This window comes from Monodelphis domestica, chromosome 7 (assembly GCF_027887165.1).
Source record: "Monodelphis domestica isolate mMonDom1 chromosome 7, mMonDom1.pri, whole genome shotgun sequence".
Lineage (NCBI taxonomy): Eukaryota > Metazoa > Chordata > Mammalia > Didelphimorphia > Didelphidae > Monodelphis > Monodelphis domestica.
Window position 1 is genome coordinate 149,516,814 of NC_077233.1, and position 20,843 is coordinate 149,537,656.

Consider the following 20,843-nt stretch of genomic DNA (forward strand, 5'->3'; position numbering starts at 1 on the left):
GCAGATTTATGTATAAAATGAAGAATGAAGACCGTTCCAGATTACAGAGAGCCTGGAAAGTAAGAAAGGAGAGTGTACACATTACTAAGTAAGAAATAAAAAATCATCTATTATAAAGCTTTTAGGACAAAAGATTGTCACGCTTTAATCAAGAAAAATTATATTGGCAGAAAAATGTAGAATGGATTAAAGAAAGAGAGAACATGATACTATGGAAAAGAACACCCCAAGGGACATAAATTCTAACCTCTGTTCTGTCACTATCTCTTGAGAGATCTTGACCTTTAGAAGATCACTTCCTCACTTGGACCTTTATCTCTAAGGTTCTTTTTAAAATGTAAAATGAGGGGAGTTAAATTAGATCAACAGGTTGGAAAGTGGAAATAGCAGTGGCTCTGGGCTCATAAGACATGGATTAAAATCCTACCTCTGACATAAACCTTTATCTCCCTGCCTTTAGTAACTCTTTGCTTCTCAAAGCAATAGTGATCTTCATAAATTCAATGAAATGTGCAACATTCCTATTTTCCCACAACTTGGCTCCAAATCTATCAGAGTATTCTTCATACATTTTATATTACAGGAAGACCACTTATAATTTCCATGATCATTTCTTAAATTTTCCTACTTTAGTACTTTTGTTCATAATTTCTCAGTTTGGATTGTTATTCATATCTTACCCATTTCTAACAATTCAATTCAATAATTCTGCCCTGATTCACAAGGTATCATACTAGATTTTGGGAATATAAAGACCAAAAAAATTTGTTCCCCCAAAAGTTTTCAGTCCAGTAAGGGGTCACAACATATAATCAGGTAAGTAAATACAAAACAATTTTAGGAGGGACAGGACTATGGGAATCAAGAAATGTTCCCTTCAGAAATCAGCATATGAACAGAGCCTAGGAGGAAGCAAGGAATTCTAAAAGGGAGAGCTGAAGGAAGAGTATATTCATATATGAGGGGAGGGACACCTAGTATAAACACAGAAGTGAAAGTCAAAGCCTCCAGTTTGGGTCATAGCAAGTAGGCCAGGTTTGTTTGGAACAGATTCTAGGGGAAAGGAGGAATGAGAAATAAATTTGGAAAGATACCAAGTTGAGAAGTTTGCATTTTATTCTAGAAGCAACAGGTAGCCAGTGACAGTGAAGATTTTTATGTAGAAGATTTATATAATTAAGTCTATACTTTATGGGGATGATAATTTCAGTAGCCCCATGAAGGATGGATTGGAGAGGAAGCCTAATTAGAATGATATAGTAAGGGGCAGCTGGGTGGCTCAGTGGATTGAGAGCCAGGCCCAGAGATGGGAGGTCCTAGGTTCCAATCTGGCCTCAGACACTTGCCTTTAAGGAAAAAAAAAAAGGATATAGTAGTAGTCCAGGTAAGAGAATAATAAGACCCTGAATATACTGGGGTGGTAGCTTTGTTAGAAAAGCGAAAGAATATATTCCAGAGATGTTGTAAAGCAAAAAAATGACAAGATTTGGTAAATGATTGAATACAGGAGATAAATAAGGAAAAGGGAAGAGATACTGATATTGGAAATCTGGATGGCTAGAAAAATTATAATGACTTCACAGAAACAGGGAAGTTTAAAAAAGGGGAGGTAATGAATTCCATTTGAACCCAATGAATTTGAGAAGTCTAGGGGATATCCAGGTAGAAATGTATATTTAAAAAAAATAAAAGAAATGTATAGCAGGCAATTGATCAAGTGAAACTAGAACACTCAAAATATTAGAACTCTATTACAAGGTCTTCTCAATTCAACCATCTTTGGCATATCAAAATTAAAAAATGAAATCACTCTAGGAGAAAAGAATTCTCTCTCTCTTGGCACTAGCTAATACAGCAGTGCTTCCAAAAGCATCACAGATTCAAAGAAATCATTTTTTATCATGAATCGAAAAAAAAAATTCCATTGATTCAAAATTGTCATCCAAAATAGGCCAAAAATTTTAATCCAAATTTTCTGAAAAAAATTTCAATATAGATATTTTCTTACCACTAATAAGAAGGCTCAGACGTTGGCAAAAAGGCAACTGATAGAGGAATGTGATATGATCATACGAGAGAAAGTAGTAAGCTGGGATTTAAACAGGGCTTCCAAGGCCTATAATTTTGATTTCAGTTTCTCCCTCTTTGCTTTCTATTGACTAAGAAGATGAAACTACTATCCCTGTTCTTCATCCATTCTAGGTCCTGACATTCTCCTGTTTTGGAAGACTAAGCAGTGAGATGGGCTTAACTTTTGTGGGCAGAGATGAATATAAATTACTCTTCTGGTGAGCAATTCTTTAAAGAACAAGTCATGTCAGAGTAACCTAATTTCCTTTTTTGGCAGGACTAATAAAGTAGTAAATATAGTGTTAATACAGCTTACTTAGATTTTAACAAAAGTTGTGATAAAGTATCTTGTGGGAAAGATATGAATTAGATAATACAATCAAATACATACAGAACTGATTATATGCTGGACTGAACGGGTACTTTTAAATGACTCAACTTGGCAGAAGATTTCCAGGGGAGGACTCTAGGGATTTTTTGCTTAGCCCTGTGCTGTCAACAGTATGATATGCCAAGAAAGCTAATGTGATCTTCAGTTGAATTAAGAGGGACATAGAGTGGCAGTTGGGTAGCTCAGTGGATTGAGAGCCAGGCCTAGAGACGGGAGGTCCTAGGTTCAAATCTGGCTTCAGACACTTGCCAGCTGTGTAATCCTGGGCAAGTCACTTAACCCCCATTGCTTAGCCCTTACCACTCTTCTGCCTTGGAACAAATACACAGTACCGATTCCAAGATGAAAGGTAAGGGTTTAAAAAATTAAAAAATGGAAAAAAAAGGAAAAAAAAGGAGGGACATAGCCTCAAAGACTAGGAAGATGAGAGTCCTATTGTACTCTTCCCTCATCAGATCACATTTGCAGTACTGTTTAGTTCTGGGGAAGATAAACTGACAAACTGGAGAAAGTCCAGAGAAAGGCAACCAAGATGAAGAAAGGCCTTGAGTACATGTTATATGAGGATTAGTTGGTTGAAGTGGGTATATTTAGGTGAGGAAGACTGATAGAGAACATAGTAGTTTTCATCAAGTATCTGAATGGCTGTCATTTAGAGGAAGGAGTACACAGGACCATACATAGTAGGTGCTTGATAAAAGTTTGCTGACTTGACAAAGAGGTCAGTTCAGGTTTAATGTCAGGATCATAACAAGAGCCATTCTAAAAAGGAATGAGGCTGCCTCAAGAGGTCCTTCCTTGGAGATCTTTAAGCAGAGGTGGGACAACCAATTGTGTATGGCATTTTGAGAATTCCTTTCCTATATAATTGACTAGTTGGGTATTAAGGTTTCTTATCAAATTCCTTGATGCTGTGATTAATAATTTCTTTAACTCCTGCTAGGAGCCAGAACCTGCTGGGAATCTGAAAAATATCAATTGCTATTTCACTGTTATTCTTTTTCCAGGATATAGAATCTAGAACTAGAAGGAACCTCAGAGATCATGCTGCTGAAACTCCCAATTTTATATTAAGAATCAATGAATGAAAAGACATTGAGCATCATATATTACCTGCTGAGCACTGCAAGGTATGGGGATACAAAGAAAAGCATAAGACAGTTCCTATTCTTAAGGAGATTATATCCTAATATAAGGGACTAGTGACCAGGGGGGAGACTTTTTGCCTGGTAAATCAACAGGCATACAGTCAACTGTCATGCCCTTTCCATAAGCAAACTCTCTTGGGAAATTATCTTTATTTTGTGGGGTTTAGCCTCCAAGTATTCTAATGTCTAGTTCCTAAAAGATCATGACACTATAGTCCCCAGTACACATTAGGGACAAGATGGATAGGACTGTTGAGGGTAATTGTCTCCTCTTAGTCTTTCTTCCTCTTACATATCTGATATAAATTTATAGAGAATAAAGTCAGTATCAATAATTTTGGGAAGTTTTGAGAAAATAATTTTGGTATATTTTAAAAGTTCTTAAAAAAGGGATACATGTGGATCAAAAAGGTGTTTCTAATTATTTTCTCCCTTATGAATGAGATTTACCTATCATCATTATACTGTTTTAAATTTTCTGGTTTACAAAAAGTGACAGCAATGTAAAAGTAGCTACAAAAAAACACAAAAATTACATTGCTCAAAATATGTTCCTTAGGGCTGTGTATCTTTGATTTTTCCTTATCTCTTTAATTTAGAACATGCATTTTAGCCCTTTGAAAACAGAAAAGGGAAAATACTTTTGGTAAAGGTGATCTTTAATTAAGAAAGTAATTTTTAGCATAAAAATGTTTGATTTCTCTTAACAAATGGGTATATCCAGGTGATTTGGTTAAATTATCAAAAATATAAATAAGGAACCTGGGGAGATTTTATTTAAATGGTGTAGAATAACAAAATAAAGCAAACGAATTAATAAATGATTATAATAATATAAATTAAAAGATTCCTAAAAAAAGGAATTTGAACTGAGTAATTGAAAACCATTGAGGATCCCAGTGAATAAATAATGCAACATACTGTCTCCTAATGACAGGGAAGCAAGAAACTACCATGATAGAATATTTCAATTTCTTAGATGAGGTCTTTGTATTAGATGCTTTCCTTTGTTAGAAAGTTCAAAGGAGAGGAGGAAGGGTTTGAAAAATCTTTAAGACGAAGAACCCATGAAAAGACCACGAATTTGGAGCTGCAAGTATTTGGGGAAATTGTTTCTTTGTTTAGAAGAAGACCAATGATATCACAAGGTGATATCTTTATTTGCTCATGAGACAGTTGCACAAGTATCAGCCTCACTCTTCTGGACTCATCAAAGACCAGTGACAAGACAAAAGTTAGTACAACTGGTAATGGCTTGGGGATGAAGTGGATGATGATCTTGGTATCTTTGATGTCTGACCAAGCTGTAAGAACTCCATAACACTTGCTTCAGTCACCTACATGGCCATTGGAACAAATTATTCTTATCTATCCATTCTATGAGGGGAAGTCTTCACATGCTTGGGGTACACAGTCCCTTAACTTACAGAGAGGTTTGAGGCCTATCATTTACCTTCAACTTAGTTGAGCCTGTCTACCAAGACAGTTTTATCAGGGTGTGATCACAGCTTCTTGAAGCTGTGGGTGAAAGGTGGTCCCTGAATACCCATATACCCCAGGTAGGGAAATACAGAACAACATACATTTTCAGATAAAAAGAGTTTGGGTACATGCATCTAGACATCATACTAATAAAAAGTGGAAGAAGAGGAGAATCAGCAATTCCTTATCAATCCCCAATTACCTAATGAAAATACACTATAGTTTGGCAGTAATTATAAGATGCTTGCTGAAAGAACACAAAGGAATTCCTAATTACTGGTTCATTGAGAACTGGGTAACCAGTTTCAGATTGAAAAAAACAAAACAAAAACAAATTGGATGCACCACACACCCTACCTGCCAGGACTTCTTTTATCCTGGGCCTTCTCTCTAGGTTTAGAAAGGAGATATGTGCTCATTTTTTCCTCTTTGAACTCTTCCTACCCTAGCAGTAATGGTAACTTAAGATCCGAAGCAATTAACAGTGGTAAGACATGCTTGCACTTGGTCAGAGAAGAGCTCAAAGATATCGGTCTACTTGAATTTAGTGAATCACAGGATTCAGTTTCAATGATTTTATTGTTGTTCTATCCATCCACATTGTTGTAGTCATTGTTTACACTGTTTTCTTGGTTCTGCTTACTCCAATTTGCATTAATTTGTATCTTTCCATGCTTCTGTTAGATAAAAAAAAAAGTTATTAAAAAAAGAGATGTTCAGCAGCAGCTAGGTGGCACAGTGGATAGAATGCCAGGCCTAGAGTCAGGAGGACCTGGGTTCAAATGTGACCTCAGACACTTCCTAGCTGTGTGACTCTGGGCAAGTCACTTAACCCCAATAGCCTATCTCGTGCCACTCTTCTGACTTAAAATGGGTACTAAGACAGAAGGTGAAAGTTTAAAAAAAAAACCTGATGTTCAGAGCATTTGCATCTCTCGTATCCTTTAGAAATTCAGACTAGTGTAGGTAACAGTAATAAAATGCGTATTCCAGAAAATGACAGTTCTAGAAATGAACATGATTTTGACTCATGCCCACGGAATGGGTAGCCAGGAAATAGTGCACTGATTAAGTGATTGAAAAATCTATAGGATATAAGTAGTCTATGGTTTTCCCATATATCACCAGATAAAATTCCCCTTTGTATAATCATCTTAAAGTCTCAGGATTTCCAGGGCTTCCCCCAAATATTTGCATCTCTCAACCAGGAACTTTGTGCCTTTCAATGAACCTGGATTAGGGACTTGTTCTATATTCCCAAGAAACTAAAGCTTCATCTAGAGCTAAGGAATGAGTTTATCAGGAGCTAGTGGGAAACTGGAGATGTTACGGCTACTCACAACTTCCTGAGTGATAAAAGTTACGTGACAATTTTGAGGGTAGAGAAGATATCTAAATTAATTTCCTCTCGGGTGAGAACAAAAAGTTTAAATCTATTTCTATGGAATCTTTCATGTAGCAATGTCCATGAAATATGAGAATATATGATAAGGCAAGGGAATCATGAAGCAATTAAATTACTGTGCTTTATTATTTTTTTTAATAAAACCCCTAACTTCTGTATTAAAATTGATTCTAAGTATTGGTTCCAATGTAGAAATGGTGAGAGCTAGATAACTGAAGTTAAATGACTCGCCCAGAGTCACATAGCTAAGTCTCTAAGGTCATATTTGAATCCAGATCCTCTCGACTCCAGGCCTGGTGCTCTATCCATTGTGCTATTTAGCTGGTCCCCCCTGTTAATTCTTATGTGTTGAAGAAACTGTGTGAGTAAATGGATTGTGTACTATAATTTGTCATAATTTAGCTTAATTTAATTTATTAGCACGTATCCAATAACAATAGTTCACATTTCCACAGTAGCACAATGTTACATTTTAAAGAAATGTAAAGTGACCTGCCCTAGGTATCAGATCTAGTAAGTGTCTAAAGGAAGGTCCTGAACCCAGATCTCTTGACTTTAATACCTGTATTCCAGTCATATAGCCAAAGCACAACAGCACAACCTTAGTTTAAAATGTGTAGAACTACAAATTGTGACCTGGAAAGTTTCTCAGACAATTTTGGGGGCATGGTTCCTGCCCTTATACATCTGTATTAATTCTATATTTTGGATATTGGACCTTTAATGGGGAAATCTGTTGTCCAGATTTCTCCCCAATTAATTGTTTCTCTTCTAATTCTATCTGCATGTATTTTGCTTCCTTGAAAGCTTTCCAATTTAATGTAAACAAAAATTTTTCAAGTTTTATGAAAATTTTATCCCCTTATTTGGGTAAGCTTTGAAAAGATATTGCCTTCCTTTCTCAAAGACTGTACATATTCTAACCCAATGAAAACATTAGGAATCTATCCCAAGAAGTTCAAGGACAGAAGGAAAAGAATTCATATATACAAAAATATTTATAGCAGCACTTTTGTGGTAACAAAGAACTTGAAAAACTTGGTGCCTGCCAGTTGGGATATGACTGAACAAAAAGTGGTGTGTAAATGTGTTGTAATATTATTGCTCTGTAAGAAATGACAAACATAAATGATTCAGAGAAACATATAAGACCACGAACTTACTAAAAGAAATGGATCAATAATTTCTTAAAAAGTTAAATTAACAGGAGGATAAATTTATGTGATGACAATAATATGAAAAACTTTGAAAGATCTAGGGATGCTGAGCAACATATAATAATAACTTCAAAAGGCTAATTAAGAAACATATCTCCCACCTCTTGACAGAGAAATAATAGACTTGAGGATATGCAATTGGGAATATGAATGAGATATGCATTTTTTAGATACAGCACTATACACATATACATTATACAGATTTATTGGGGGGGAGCTCCTCCTCTTGAGAGGGTTTGGGGGTAGTAGATCAATGGATAGTAACATGCAAAAAAAGAAGTATCAATAAAACAGTTTTTAAATACACAGAAGAAAATAAAAAATTACATATGAAACAAATAAGTTTTGTTACTGCTCTGTGAAATAGCTATTAACATATTTCTTCAAAAACCAACTGAATGACAAGTTCAGTTTCTTAGATAAGCCTATTTTTAAATGTTTGTTCGTAATTGATTAAATTCACAATATGGAAGCAAAATTTTAAAGATGAAGGACTTGGGTTTAATTGGGATTATTAAAACATGGATATAAAGCTGTAAGGCACCTAAAAAGGCATCTGACCTAAATCTCTTATTTTACAGATAAGGAAACTCTGGCCCTGAGAAATTAAGTGACTTGTCCATAGTGAAGCAAATAAAAGCAGAGATTTTGTCTTAGGTCCTCTGGCTACCTTTCTTTTCACTAAACTACAGAACTATACTTAAAAAATGATACAAATCATACTTCATTAAATATTTTATAACTCTAGCTTCTCATTAAAGAAGAGAGGGAAAGGAATAACATTTAAAATATTTATACAGTGCCCAAATGTGTCAGATACTGTGCTGAGCACTTTACAATTATGACTTCATTTGATGCTCATAACCATCCTACAAGGTAGGTACTATCATAACCCCCATTTTACAAACGGGGAAACTAAGGCAAATAAGTTAACTGACTTACCCAAGGTCACACAGTTAATTAAGTATCTAAGATTGTATTTGAAGTTATATCTTCCTGACTAAAGGCCAGTACTCTATCTACTGTGCCACCAACAAGCCACTGGTTAATCCAAAAGGGCCTTCCTTCTCATTATTATTAATGAATGTTTTAATCATCTATAGTTTTCAAAAAATACCCACGCAAGAATGGATATTTGCTTTCATATCTAAGAGATGTTTAAAATATAGCTACCAGGAGACATGTAGAAAAATCTATAACAAATGAGGAAAGGAAGGGAGAAAAATATTATGTCCATCTGATTTCTTCCAATAATTCGAGTTAAACCTTAAGAATTTTTCTCTATTCTTTTTTCCATTAAGAATTTAAAAAGTATATGATCAGCCTCACTTTAATTTGAAACATAACAAAATAAAAAACAATAGCTTTAAGTAACGTACCTTTGATTTTTTGTTCAGTGGCCTAAAATAAAAACAAAAAACAATGTAAATATGAAATAGAAAGAAATGGATTTCTCTGATAAAAATGGTTATTATCACTGTATAAGCAATAGCTACTTTTATTGATGAAAAATATGGATTTTAGAGTAATTGCACAAGGACTTTGCCCCCACAGTTTATTCTTGTTACCTTGTCTATAAATGCAAATAAAATCCTGAAATAATTTTTTTAGAAATTCTAAAGAGAAGCTTTACATATTTAAAATTTCACTGATGAATACATTTCTCTTAAGATGAATTTAAGCAGTTATATTTACTTGCAAAATTAAAATCATGCCAAAAGAAATAAATTTGTTTTTGAATATATTTTGAAGTCCTTGTTTCATAAAAGCAAAGAAAAAACCAACTCTTATTTTGCTCAAAGCAGTTATGAATATTTACCTTTTGAAGGTAAGAATAAAAATAGACTTCTGATATAACTAAAACATGAGATAGAATGGATGCCTCTATATTACTTTAATTATTAATTTAATTTTTTCCCCTCCAACAAAGTTTATAAAACTAGTAACTAATGAGAAGCTTGGTCACTAATATGGGTGCAGGTGGGGTTGGGTTTAGGGGAGGGAAGGAATTAGGACTGGGGATGGAGGTGGAGGAGAAGGGAGATGCTGAGAGTAAAATGAGTAGAAACAAAACATGAGCAAGATATCCTAGCAGCTAGTAGCCAGGCAATCTCCTTAAAGTTTTTTGGCATTTCAAGAGACTATGGGCCAACTAGGATGATGATGGGGAACAGGTAGCCATTAAGGACAATAGGAAAAATCATCAAAAAGCCTAGGTAATTAATAATATGAATTAATTATTCCTTGAATAGTACGTGCAGAGTTGTTAATACATGGAGGCAGAAACATATTCTTTTACTTAGTTAAAATAAATGTCTGGGGAAATGAATGAAATGTACTGGTTCAAATATTCTAGTTAATGGTTACCATATATGGAATACATTATCAAAAGAAATAATTAACTACCATAACAAACTATACTATACATTGTTTAATATTCCTTTGAGAATTCAGCAGGTACTTTAATATGCATTAACACTTTAGCACATTATGAACATCAATTAACATGAAAACATATACCAGAAAACTAAGCTTCTAGTATAATATGTTTAGAGATAAATATTATATGAAGTAAATCTAAGATTAGAATTAAGGCTTTTGGTTACTTAGTGTTATTTCTGAGAAGTGACAACAGAAGGAAAAACATTTTTAAAAGTGTTATTAATTAACTAATTGTGAGATAGTCCTTCAAAATATTAAGTTAAAGGAGTATCATGTAACAAAGAAATTTTCCTTCTTAAGACAAATCCAATGTGTAAATTGATTTAAGTCAACTTAACCAACTTAACCCAAAGAAGAAGGTAATTTTTTTTATTCCTTAAAGGTCACAAGTGATAGCTCTTTTTAATTTGAAATTTATATAATCAAATAAGAAATATAAATCTGTTTTATATCAGTGGTCCACATATTGTATCTGAGAGTAACATCAAGGAATATTATATAGGAGAGCAATGGCAGCTGCTCCACTAAGTTGATTTAACAAAGGGGTACATGTATCTTAAATAAAGGACTTCCATTTAAAAACATGAAACTTGATAAGAGAAGTTTGTTCAAAAAGATAAAATCAATGAAAAAAATGCATAGCTAGTTTCATGCCTTTAAGTCTAAATTATCTAGGTTCACTGTCTCTCTTTTGAGTTAAATATTAATCATTTTACTATTAATACTCTTTTAAGTTAGGAAGAGAAGAAATTCACATGAGTATGGTTTGCTATTTAGAAACCTGATAGATTTGGTGTTGGAAAACTATAAGACTAATGATTAAAAACAAGTGTTATTTTTTGTTTAACATCATAACTTATAAACTTGACTTACTCTAAGGATAATGGATAACTTTTAGGAATTGTAATTTTTATCAACTTTTCTCATTTTATTTAGCTATATTTTTGTAACTTAAGGGGAATTCAAAGTAATCAAGTAGTATTTTCTTTAAAACATTTTACAGGAATTCCTTATTTTAGAAAACAGACATATTCATAAGATTATAGAATTTAGAGCTAGAAGAGATTTTACAGATGAGGAAACTGAAGCTGTCCCAAGGAGCTCACAAGTAGCAGAGCTTAAATTCAAACTCAGGTGCTGTATTCAAACCCAGTGTTCTTTCTGTTATATCATTCTGCTTCTCAAAAAACAAAAACAAAACAAAATGCTGCAGACAAGTGAAAATATGTTTATGAATAAGCAGTTAAAATGTCAGAGAGGATCAGAGCATGCTGGGTGTTTTATTAATAAGAGTGCTTCCTGAGTCTAGGCTCATACTTTAGTTTCCCATCTGGTCAAAGGAATTTCACATTTAGAGACCTCCCAGTTCCATAGCCAGAACTCTTAGACCTTCAATTCATTTCTTTTCTGACTAGTCATTTACAATACAAAATAAATTGGGTTACAAAATCACATTTCATCATATATTGCTACCTAGCAGAATTAAAAACCATTAGACCACACTTTCTAGCTGCCAATGCCATCAGGTTATTTTTCATTCTTATTCTGTTTATACATACTATATATATATATGTGTGTAGGTATATGATGTATATGTATGTGTGTATACACACACACACATCCATCCATACATTTACAATTATATTTTTGTGTATTTACTTATTTACATGTTGTTTCCTTTGCTTGAGGGCAGGGGCTTTTTTTTTTAACTTTTAACACAAAATCTAGCATATAGAAAGCACTTAATACAAGCTTGTTGACTAGTTTTAAGAGACTTTAACAATTGTCTATGCTAGCCCCCATTTTCTAAAGACAATAAAATGGATATCCAGAGATATTAAGCAATTTGTTGAAAGTCAAATAGCCTAGCCTAGTCAAACAAAGAGCTGGGATAAACAACCATGTCCTTTGACTTCTAGACCTGAATTCTATTATACCTTGATTAATTCCAGCCTAAAAATTTCTTAAAAATCAATGTCTCAAATTTTATAGGAAATTGCACTTCATCAGTGTTTTAAATTAAAAGTTCTCTGAAGCACATTTACTTAAAATAAGGGGTTTCTTTTTTTACTCTGTCATTTAACTTTTGTCTTCTATTCTTATTAGAATTATCATAGGATATTGACCATATTTTCTACTGAGCTATAAAAATTATTTGGTCTTATATTTTATGTGTTTATTATATGCCAGTTATCTCTAATAGGGAAAAATATTAAATTAAAAGTCTGTGTACAATAGTATATGAACTCTTAAAATGAATTCAGTAATCAAAGCTAACACCAACATAACAGAATCACAATGTCATAAAATTCAGCATGTATTGATAAGCATCTTCACATCATAGTCTAGGCTGGAATTAAAAAGGATGGATTAAAAAAAACACAAAACAAAGTATTAATATTTTCCTAATAAATATTATACCCACAAACAAGCTATCTCAGAATCTATAGTATAGCCACATGACAGAATCTAGGTCAAAAGTAGTTTACAAATCAATATTAATAAAATATTTATTTGAAACAGGCAAAGTATTCTATCCAGCAGAGTAGGTAAGTAGATACAGATCTTTTAAGTTCCTACTTGAAAATTTTCATAGGCCACTTTGGCTTCTGATATTATGAAAAATAAAGATAACAAATTCTGGAAGTTTTCAAACTTCACAACTGGTTAAAATCAATTGAAAAAATGCACTGAAGGCTTTTATATTAAATATACTTTTGAACCAGTAAAACATCAATTAATTATAGAAGTACTAGTCCAAATAACTCAGAGCTAACAAGAACAAGAGACATGATATACATGAGTAAATATCATTTAATATTCTTACATTAAATATTATTAGGTTTATTTAAAACAACTTAATAAAATCTCAAACAAGCTATAAGCCTAACACTGAAAACAGGCAAAACATGATAGGGAAATCTGCCTCTATTTGTTGAAAAATTTTTTTTTTCAATTGGCTGACCTATAAAATTCCAAGACCTGAAAATGGTTGAAGCTAGATTTTCTCATTGAGATGGCACTGCTTTACTTATCTTCAATGAACTTTAAATGAGAACTACATCTAGCTCATGGCTGGATATGTAAAATGATAAGAATTGTTTCTTCACTCTGGAGCCAAACAAAATTCCTCTTCTTTCAAAAGATAGCTCTTGAACATTGATAGCTACTGTGACCCTGACTTGTCCTCTTCTTTAGGCTAAACTTCCTCAGTTCCTTTAACTTACCTGCATGTGATATGGGCTCAAGGCCCTTCAGGTTGGCCTCCTTTGGATGTTCTCCAGCTTAGCATTCATTGTTCTTCTCATATGTGGAACCCAGAACTGACAGCAATACTTGAGACAAATTCAGAGAGATTGTTACCTCCCCTTTCTTGGAAGGTAATGCCTCTCTGAATGCTGTCCAGGATCTAAACAGCTTTTCTGACTGCAATGTCTTGTTATTAGTTCTTATTCAATTTAGAGTCCACTAAAACCCACTAAATTTTTATTTCATCATATCTCTCCTATCCTGTACTTGAAAAGTTGATTTTTTGAATTATCCTACTGAGTTTTATCTTACCAAATTAAGATCTTTTGGGATCCTATCATTCAATGTGTTAGCTAACCTTTCCAGCATGGTATGTAAATATGATGAACATGTGATTAGTACAGTATAACATACTTTACTGAAAGTGTTGTTAAAATCTAGATAAACTATATTTATGGCATTCTTCTTATTTATTAGTTTAGAAACCCTTACTGATAAAGGAAATAAGGTTAGTATGACATGAACTGTTCTTTGGGAAGCCATACAGGTTCCTTGTAATCCTTTGCCCCTTTTCTTCTAGATGTTCATCAACCATTACTTTAATGATCTGTTCTAGAATTTCCCCAAAAATCAAAGTCAAGTTCATTATCCCAGTATAGATTTGATTTTCTTTCCTTTTAAAAAAATTGAACCAAGTTTTGCCCCTTTCTGAGCTAGTGGAACCTCTCCCATTTTCTATGGTCTTTCAAATGTTGACAATGGCTCAGAAATCCTGCCAGTTTTTTTATTACTCAAGGACAAATTTCACCTGACCAGGTGATCTGAGTTCATTAAGGATAAATAACTAAAAGATTTTACAAATATCTCCTTATTTATCATGGGTGTCAAGACCTTGCTAGTCATTTTTGTTTTGTCCATTCCAATGCAAAGGTCATTCTCTTTGGTAAAGAAAACTGAAGCAATGAAAGAAGTGAGCTTCTTTTCTCTGAATTCCCCTTCCTTTAGCCCAAATGCCCAAAGAAGTCCTAGTCCTTTCATTCATCTCCCCCTCCCCACCCCCGCCAATAAAGGGGTGGGTCTGGACCTGGGAGTCCATTAGTATAAGAAACTCCCAAGTAAGAAAATTTCAGTGCAACTTTATAAACAAATAATTCCCCTTTTGTTCTCCAGGTTTCTCACCACCATCAGTTACTCTGAGCTGATATCTCAAAACACTAATTTTAATAACATGTTTACAGAGGCATGTTCTTACATTCACTTTCCATTACCTGGCCCTGCTTCTATCTTATGGATTAAAAAAAAAAATTCAATTCACTTGATGAGTTTATCTGTAGACAGTTTCTTTAAACAAGTCTTACTTTTCATCTTAGGTTAACTTATTTTCCCTCTTTCCTTTTCTTTGGAATGTTATTCTTAAGAACTTCCATTCCTCTGGCAGACGCAAGAGTCCATGAAATCTTAAAACTACCTTTCGCCACAACTTTTGGAGTTTGCATTCCTCAAATGTGGGGTGCATGTCACACTATGTTCAGATTTCCTTTCCTTTATTATAAGACACAAGGAGGGAGTTTATTTCCCTCTCAGGTTCCTGCCATTTTTACTCTAGTTACTAGTCTCTCCTTTTTAGTAATAATCATCTGCAGAATAGAATTTCTTTTTGTTTCCTCGGCATTTTGAAGGATAAAATTATTAAGGCAAGTCAAAAAGATTAGCTGCTCTGTTTTTAGCATTATAATTATAATAATTGGATAATTGAAGTACCTTGTTTGTGATATATTTCCTAAACTCTTCCATCTATTGGCTCTTTCTATAGGATGATCTGTAGTAAAATCAAGTGACAAACTCACTTTGGTTTCTCCCTTCATGGATCTTCACTCCAGTTCCTAGATTTTCTTACTGCAACATACCTTTTTAACATGCAGTTCTATTTCACTCCATTCCCTTTGGCTAAACAGTTTTATTTTGGGGCTAAGGTATACCTATTCAGAGCCATATTCAGTCATTGGTTTCAAATAAACAATTCTCAACAAGACTTATGAAGTCAAATTTACTTCTTTCTGTTAAGCTCTCTAATTCCTCTTGCTTTACAGCTTAAGTTTTGGGCTTTTATGCCCTTTCTTATGCAATCTCATGTGAACTTTGGGTATTTCAACTGTTATTTCTCTACTTTTACTGTAGCTGCTTATGGTACCTGGTTTGGTTGGATATACAAAGATTAGTCCCAGACTCTATTCTTTTTGGGGTAAACCTCTTTTGATTACATCTTTAAGACATCAGGAAAATGTACTAGTCCATCAATATCTAAGCATCTCTCATCCCTATATTTTTTAGCTGTGATCCAGAAGTCCTAATCTCACTCTAGACAAGTTCCTAGCCAGATGCTCACTTCCTAAATCAATTCTTTTATTTTTCCCTTTTGTAACCCTTGCTGGCAATGGGTAATAATAAATGAAACATAATTTAGCTTCTTGTCCAAGAACCTTTGGAAATACTTTTTAGATTCTTTATGATTGTATCAATTATGTTCATATAAATTACACAATTAGGCATATCCATCAGTTTTTATTATGATCGTCTAGTATTTTGTAAAAGGTAGTCTTTTTTGGGGGTGGTAGGTGGGGATAGGTTGGCTACAAAACAATTGAGGTCCTTTTCAAACCTGAAATGAATGTTGTAGCAGCTTCCTAATAGTTACCTTGACTTCATTTTCTCTTCTGACTAATTTAGCAAGGTGGTGCGGTGGATATGAGCACCTCTTTGCAGTTATAATGCAACAAAAGCTTTTGGGGAAAAAAAACACCTTTAGATGAAGCAATTTTCATTTCTTAAATTATGTTTATATTTATATACACATTACCTTCTTTTGAGCAGCTTCCTTCTTTTTCTTGTCGTCCTTTCTCTTTTTCCTTTCTTCCATCAACTGTTCTTCCTCTTCTTTCACTAAATCCCTGAACCACACAGGTTGCAATTAACTTTCCCAAAACATATCAGGGAACACATACATGCTGCATACAAGTTATTTTTTACTCCTCTTATGAGGAATAACAACATGACAAATAGGGATATTACATCTCTGCTATTTTTCTAATTTGAATATTTCAATAATGCAATCCTCCCCAAAAAACCCAACCTGTCACCTAAGTTTAAAGCTTTTCTCTCTCTCTCTCTCTCTCTCTCTCTCTCTCTCTCTCTCTCTCTCTCTCTCTCTCTCTCTCTCTCTCTCTCTCTATATATATATATATATATATATATATATATATATATACACATACACACACAACACACACACACATATATCAGGTAGCTTTTGATTTTTACTTGGGGGGGGGGTAGAAGAAAAGAAATTGGGACAGTATAGACCCATGATTTTATCAGTGTAGGGAACTCTAAGAGAGTAAACTCTCTTTTTCATCTATGCATATTTGTAACTCATCTATAAATGAGATGCTAAGAGCTGCCTAAGGCACTTAAAGAGATTTAGTGACAAGTATTATCACATATTTACTGTATCAAAAGTACTTCTTCCTAGGACATACATATAGTAGGACCACAACCACACATACAACATATTATGTAATAATATTGATCATTATGCTAGCACACACTTAATGATGCATTAAAAAAATACTTATTTTGATTTCTTGTGTTAAAGTTATTTTTGATCCTTCCTACAATTAATTCTTCCATTTCACTCTGGCAACATTAATTTTTGTCAAATAAAAACAAACCAAATAAACCTTCCCCATTATCTGAGAAAGGTTAAAAAAAGAGAGAGAGATGTGAGATAACATCATGGTAGAGTGGTTAATTTTTGTGACCATACTTAGTATAAGTAGGAACATAGTTAATAGACAGTTTCTACGAAAATGCATCGTCAAAATCTAGACAAAGAGGCAAACCCTTTTTTATCCTACTCTTTCCTCCCTATGTACAAATGCAGGCCTAATTGATGTCCACAAACTATGAGTTTTTATGCTGTTAAATGTCTCCAATACAACTAACACTCTCTCTCTCTCTCTCTCTCTCTCTCTCTCTCCATCTCATAAATGTATGTATTGACTAAGCACATTACCAGTAGTTTATAGTTTATGCCTGGTGATCTTTCAGTATTAAACTTCTTCCAAATTCTTTCCTCTTTCTCACCTAGATCCCTCTAATTCTAGACCTGTGCAATTTTCTCAAACTTAATATACATTTTTTCGTATTTATTTTAATACTGAATTGTGCTAGGTACTAGGATATATGGAAGGGAGAAGATGTGAAGATGAATAAGACATGATCTCTGCTGCCAAGTAAGTAATTTATTTCTGATTCTTTCAAAAAAGGCAGATAACAGAATGCAGAATGATTAAAATCATATATTAACTTAAGCAGTAAAGATCCAGATCTATTCTTTCAGAATCTTACATGTGAAAAGGCAGAAAAGTACATATGGAATTTTAAGGAATGTTGATGCTTAAAGGAGCCAATTATCTGGAAATCTATTGGTATCTATATATTTCTTGAGTAAAGTTTCCAGGTGGGCAGAGTATTTGTTGCTTTGCAATCAGTGAGAGACACTAGCTGCTCTCTTGCCACCTCTTCAGTTTGTCTTGGGTATCAATTTTCTATTAATCATTTTAGTTTAGTGTAACTAAATGGGAAAAGCTTCCTAACATTTAGTACTATCCAAACATGTAATGGACTTTTCACAAGGAAGTAGATTATATTTTTAAACCATGACACCTGCACCACAGCCCCACAGCCAATCAGCTCATAATGGAACCTGCTTTCTACCCCTGGGGCTACGGGTTCAGTTTGGTGATTTTTGCCTTATCTTGTCCAAAACTAGATCCTTATGTCATTTCCAAATGCTATAAAGCATACCAACTTTCTCCACCCTAGTTTTCCTATATGTATTTTAAATCTTTTATTAGAATACAAGGAAAATCAGAAACTGTCACTTGCTTGTATTGGTGTTCCTGGTGTTTAGCACAGTGCTTAGGCATATAGTAAGAACCTAAATGTTTTTTCATTCATTCACCTCTGTTGTTTAGATATAGGTTAGAGTAGATGACCTTTGATAAACCTGTGATTCCAGGAAGGAAAAAAAATTAGTGACATTAAGTTTTTTTAAATCGGCTCCCTAGAGTTATATAAGCAAAACATATCATCTTCAAAAAGTGAGTTTTGTTTGCTCTTTGCCTATGCTTATTTCTTTAATGTCTTTTTCCTGTTGTACTATCACTAGCATTTCTAGTATAATACTGAATAGTAACAGTGATAATGGCCATCCTTATTTCACTCCTGATATTTTTGGAAAGTCTACTAGCTTGTTCCAATTATAGATTATACTAGCTATTGATTAACTTAGATAAGTATTACTTATCATCTTAAGGAAAACTCCACTTATTCTTATGCTTTCTAGTGTGTGGTTTTTAAAAATGGGAACGAGTACTCTATTGTCAAGTTTTTTTCTACATTTGTTGAAATAAGCATATGTTTTTGTTGTTCTTGTTATTAATAGTCACTTATGTTTCTGTGAACCTGTCCTGTAGTCCTTGGTATAAATCCAGCCTGGTTTAGTATATGATCTTTATGATATATTGTTGTAATCTCCTTGTTAGTATTTTATTTAAAATTTCTGTATCAATATTCAACAGGACAATCAGTCTAAAGCTTTGTTTCTGTTTTGATGTCTTTGGTTTAGATGTGAAGACTATATTTGTATTATATAACAAAATTGGTAGGACCCTTTCTTTACCAATTTTTTTCTGTTTATGTAGTAATGTAGTCTATTATTTAAATGTTTTATAGAATCTGCTTGCAAATCCTTCTGTCATGGGATTATTTTTCCTTTGTCATTTCACTTATAGCTTGTTCAACTTCTTTTTTCTAAGATAGAGTTAAATATTTTACTTCCTGTCTTATTAACCTGGGCAATTTATATTTTTATAAACATTCACCATTTCATTTAGATTGTCAGTTTTACTGGCATACAATTGGGCAAAATAGCTCCCAATAATTGCTTTTTCTTCTTCGCTGGTTATGAATTTGCCTTTTTCATTTTTGATACTGGTAATTTGTCTTCCTACTTTCTTCTTCTTTTTTAAAAACAAGTTGGCCACTCAAAAAAAACTCTGGTGGTTCTATGTTGTCTTCAGGATGAAATACAAAATCCTATTTGATGTTCAAAGTCCTTCATAACTTAGGATTCCTACCTTTCCAGTCTTCTTACACCTTACTCCTCTTTGATCCAGAGACACTGTTCTTTGTTATTCAGCAAAGAAAAGAACAGAAAGGCCATTCCATCTCTTGGTTCTGGACATTTTCTCTAGCTGTCTCCCATTAATGGAATGCCTTCCCTTGTTTTTATCTACTGGCTTCCTTGAAGGCCAAACTAAAATCCTACCTTCTATAGGAAGCCTTTCCCAAATCCTCTTAATTTTAGTGTCTTTGCTCTTTTAATTAATTTCATGAAATAAATATTTCTATAATTTGTTCTTTGACCCATCCATTCTTTAAGATTAGATTCTTTAGCTTCTATGATTGGACTAGCATTTTCCTGAAACAATTTCCTTAACTTAGTTTCTTACTCCTTCTTTCCCACATCTCCCATCCTGAGTGGCCCCAGCTATGTGTAGTCCAGCTGGGCCTTTCAGACCCGAGTGGGTACCTGAGACCATGAAAGTTGACATACCCTGATGACAATCTGACCTGTGTTTCATAAGTTTCACAATGGAGACAGAGACAAGGGAAGCTGTGTCCAGAGAAGCCTCTGTTGTATATCCCTGCTGGGTAAGGGCAAAGCAATTTGTTAAATGCTCAGTGACACACTTTGTCTCAACAAAGAACCTGAACTAAGAGAATGCTGGCTTTAGAACCATACTGTGGTTAAGCTGGGGGGGGGGGGGGGGGGGGGGAAGAAGCCCTGCAGGTACTGAGGAGGAGAGTCATTGGCTTGGAAGGTGGAACAGTGCCTGGTTTCCTCTCAATAGAGTCCTCCTGATTGTTTGGGGAATCCTCCTGGCAGGAGGCTACCCCTCTTCCAGATGTCAGCTTGGTGGGTCCTGAAGCAAGGTGCTCAGGGAGGGTAAAGAAGTGTCAAGGCCAGCTTTTCCTATATGTTGTTGACTGTGCTGTATTAATTGGGCTGTCAGCACAGTTAGACTGAAACTAAATTGTAGTGGCCCATTCAGGGACTAGAGACATAAGTTTAGAATTTAAAAACCCTCAAGGTTTAGGGACTATAATGAAAGCAGAGGGGCAGCAAATGGAACTGCTGATTGCTCAGGTGAAAAAAATCTCTCCAGACAGGAGTAGAGACTGAGGAGCCTCAGGCAGGAATTCACTCAATCGTTTCTGACCCCTAAATTCAAGCTCCTGTTGAGAAACATGGGACTAGAGAAGGGCAGCTGACTTGAGGCAGAGATTGGAGAACCTTTGGTGGATAGATAGTC

The 20,843-nt window shown here is 34.1% G+C and overlaps 1 protein-coding gene across 24 annotated transcripts in view; it reads right to left on the reverse strand.

Moving 5' to 3' along the window:
- Positions 1-20,843, reverse strand: part of TNRC6A (trinucleotide repeat containing adaptor 6A) — a 303,084-nt gene that overhangs the window by 68,532 nt on the left and 213,709 nt on the right. For all 24 annotated transcript variants that reach the window (XM_056805836.1, XM_056805849.1, XM_056805845.1 and 21 more), the window contains 2 exons: positions 16,262-16,352; positions 9,093-9,114 (listed from right to left, as the gene is read on the reverse strand). In XM_056805836.1, coding sequence (XP_056661814.1) covers positions 9,093-9,114; positions 16,262-16,352 — 113 coding nt within the window. The remainder of the gene's footprint in view (positions 1-9,092; positions 9,115-16,261; positions 16,353-20,843) is intronic.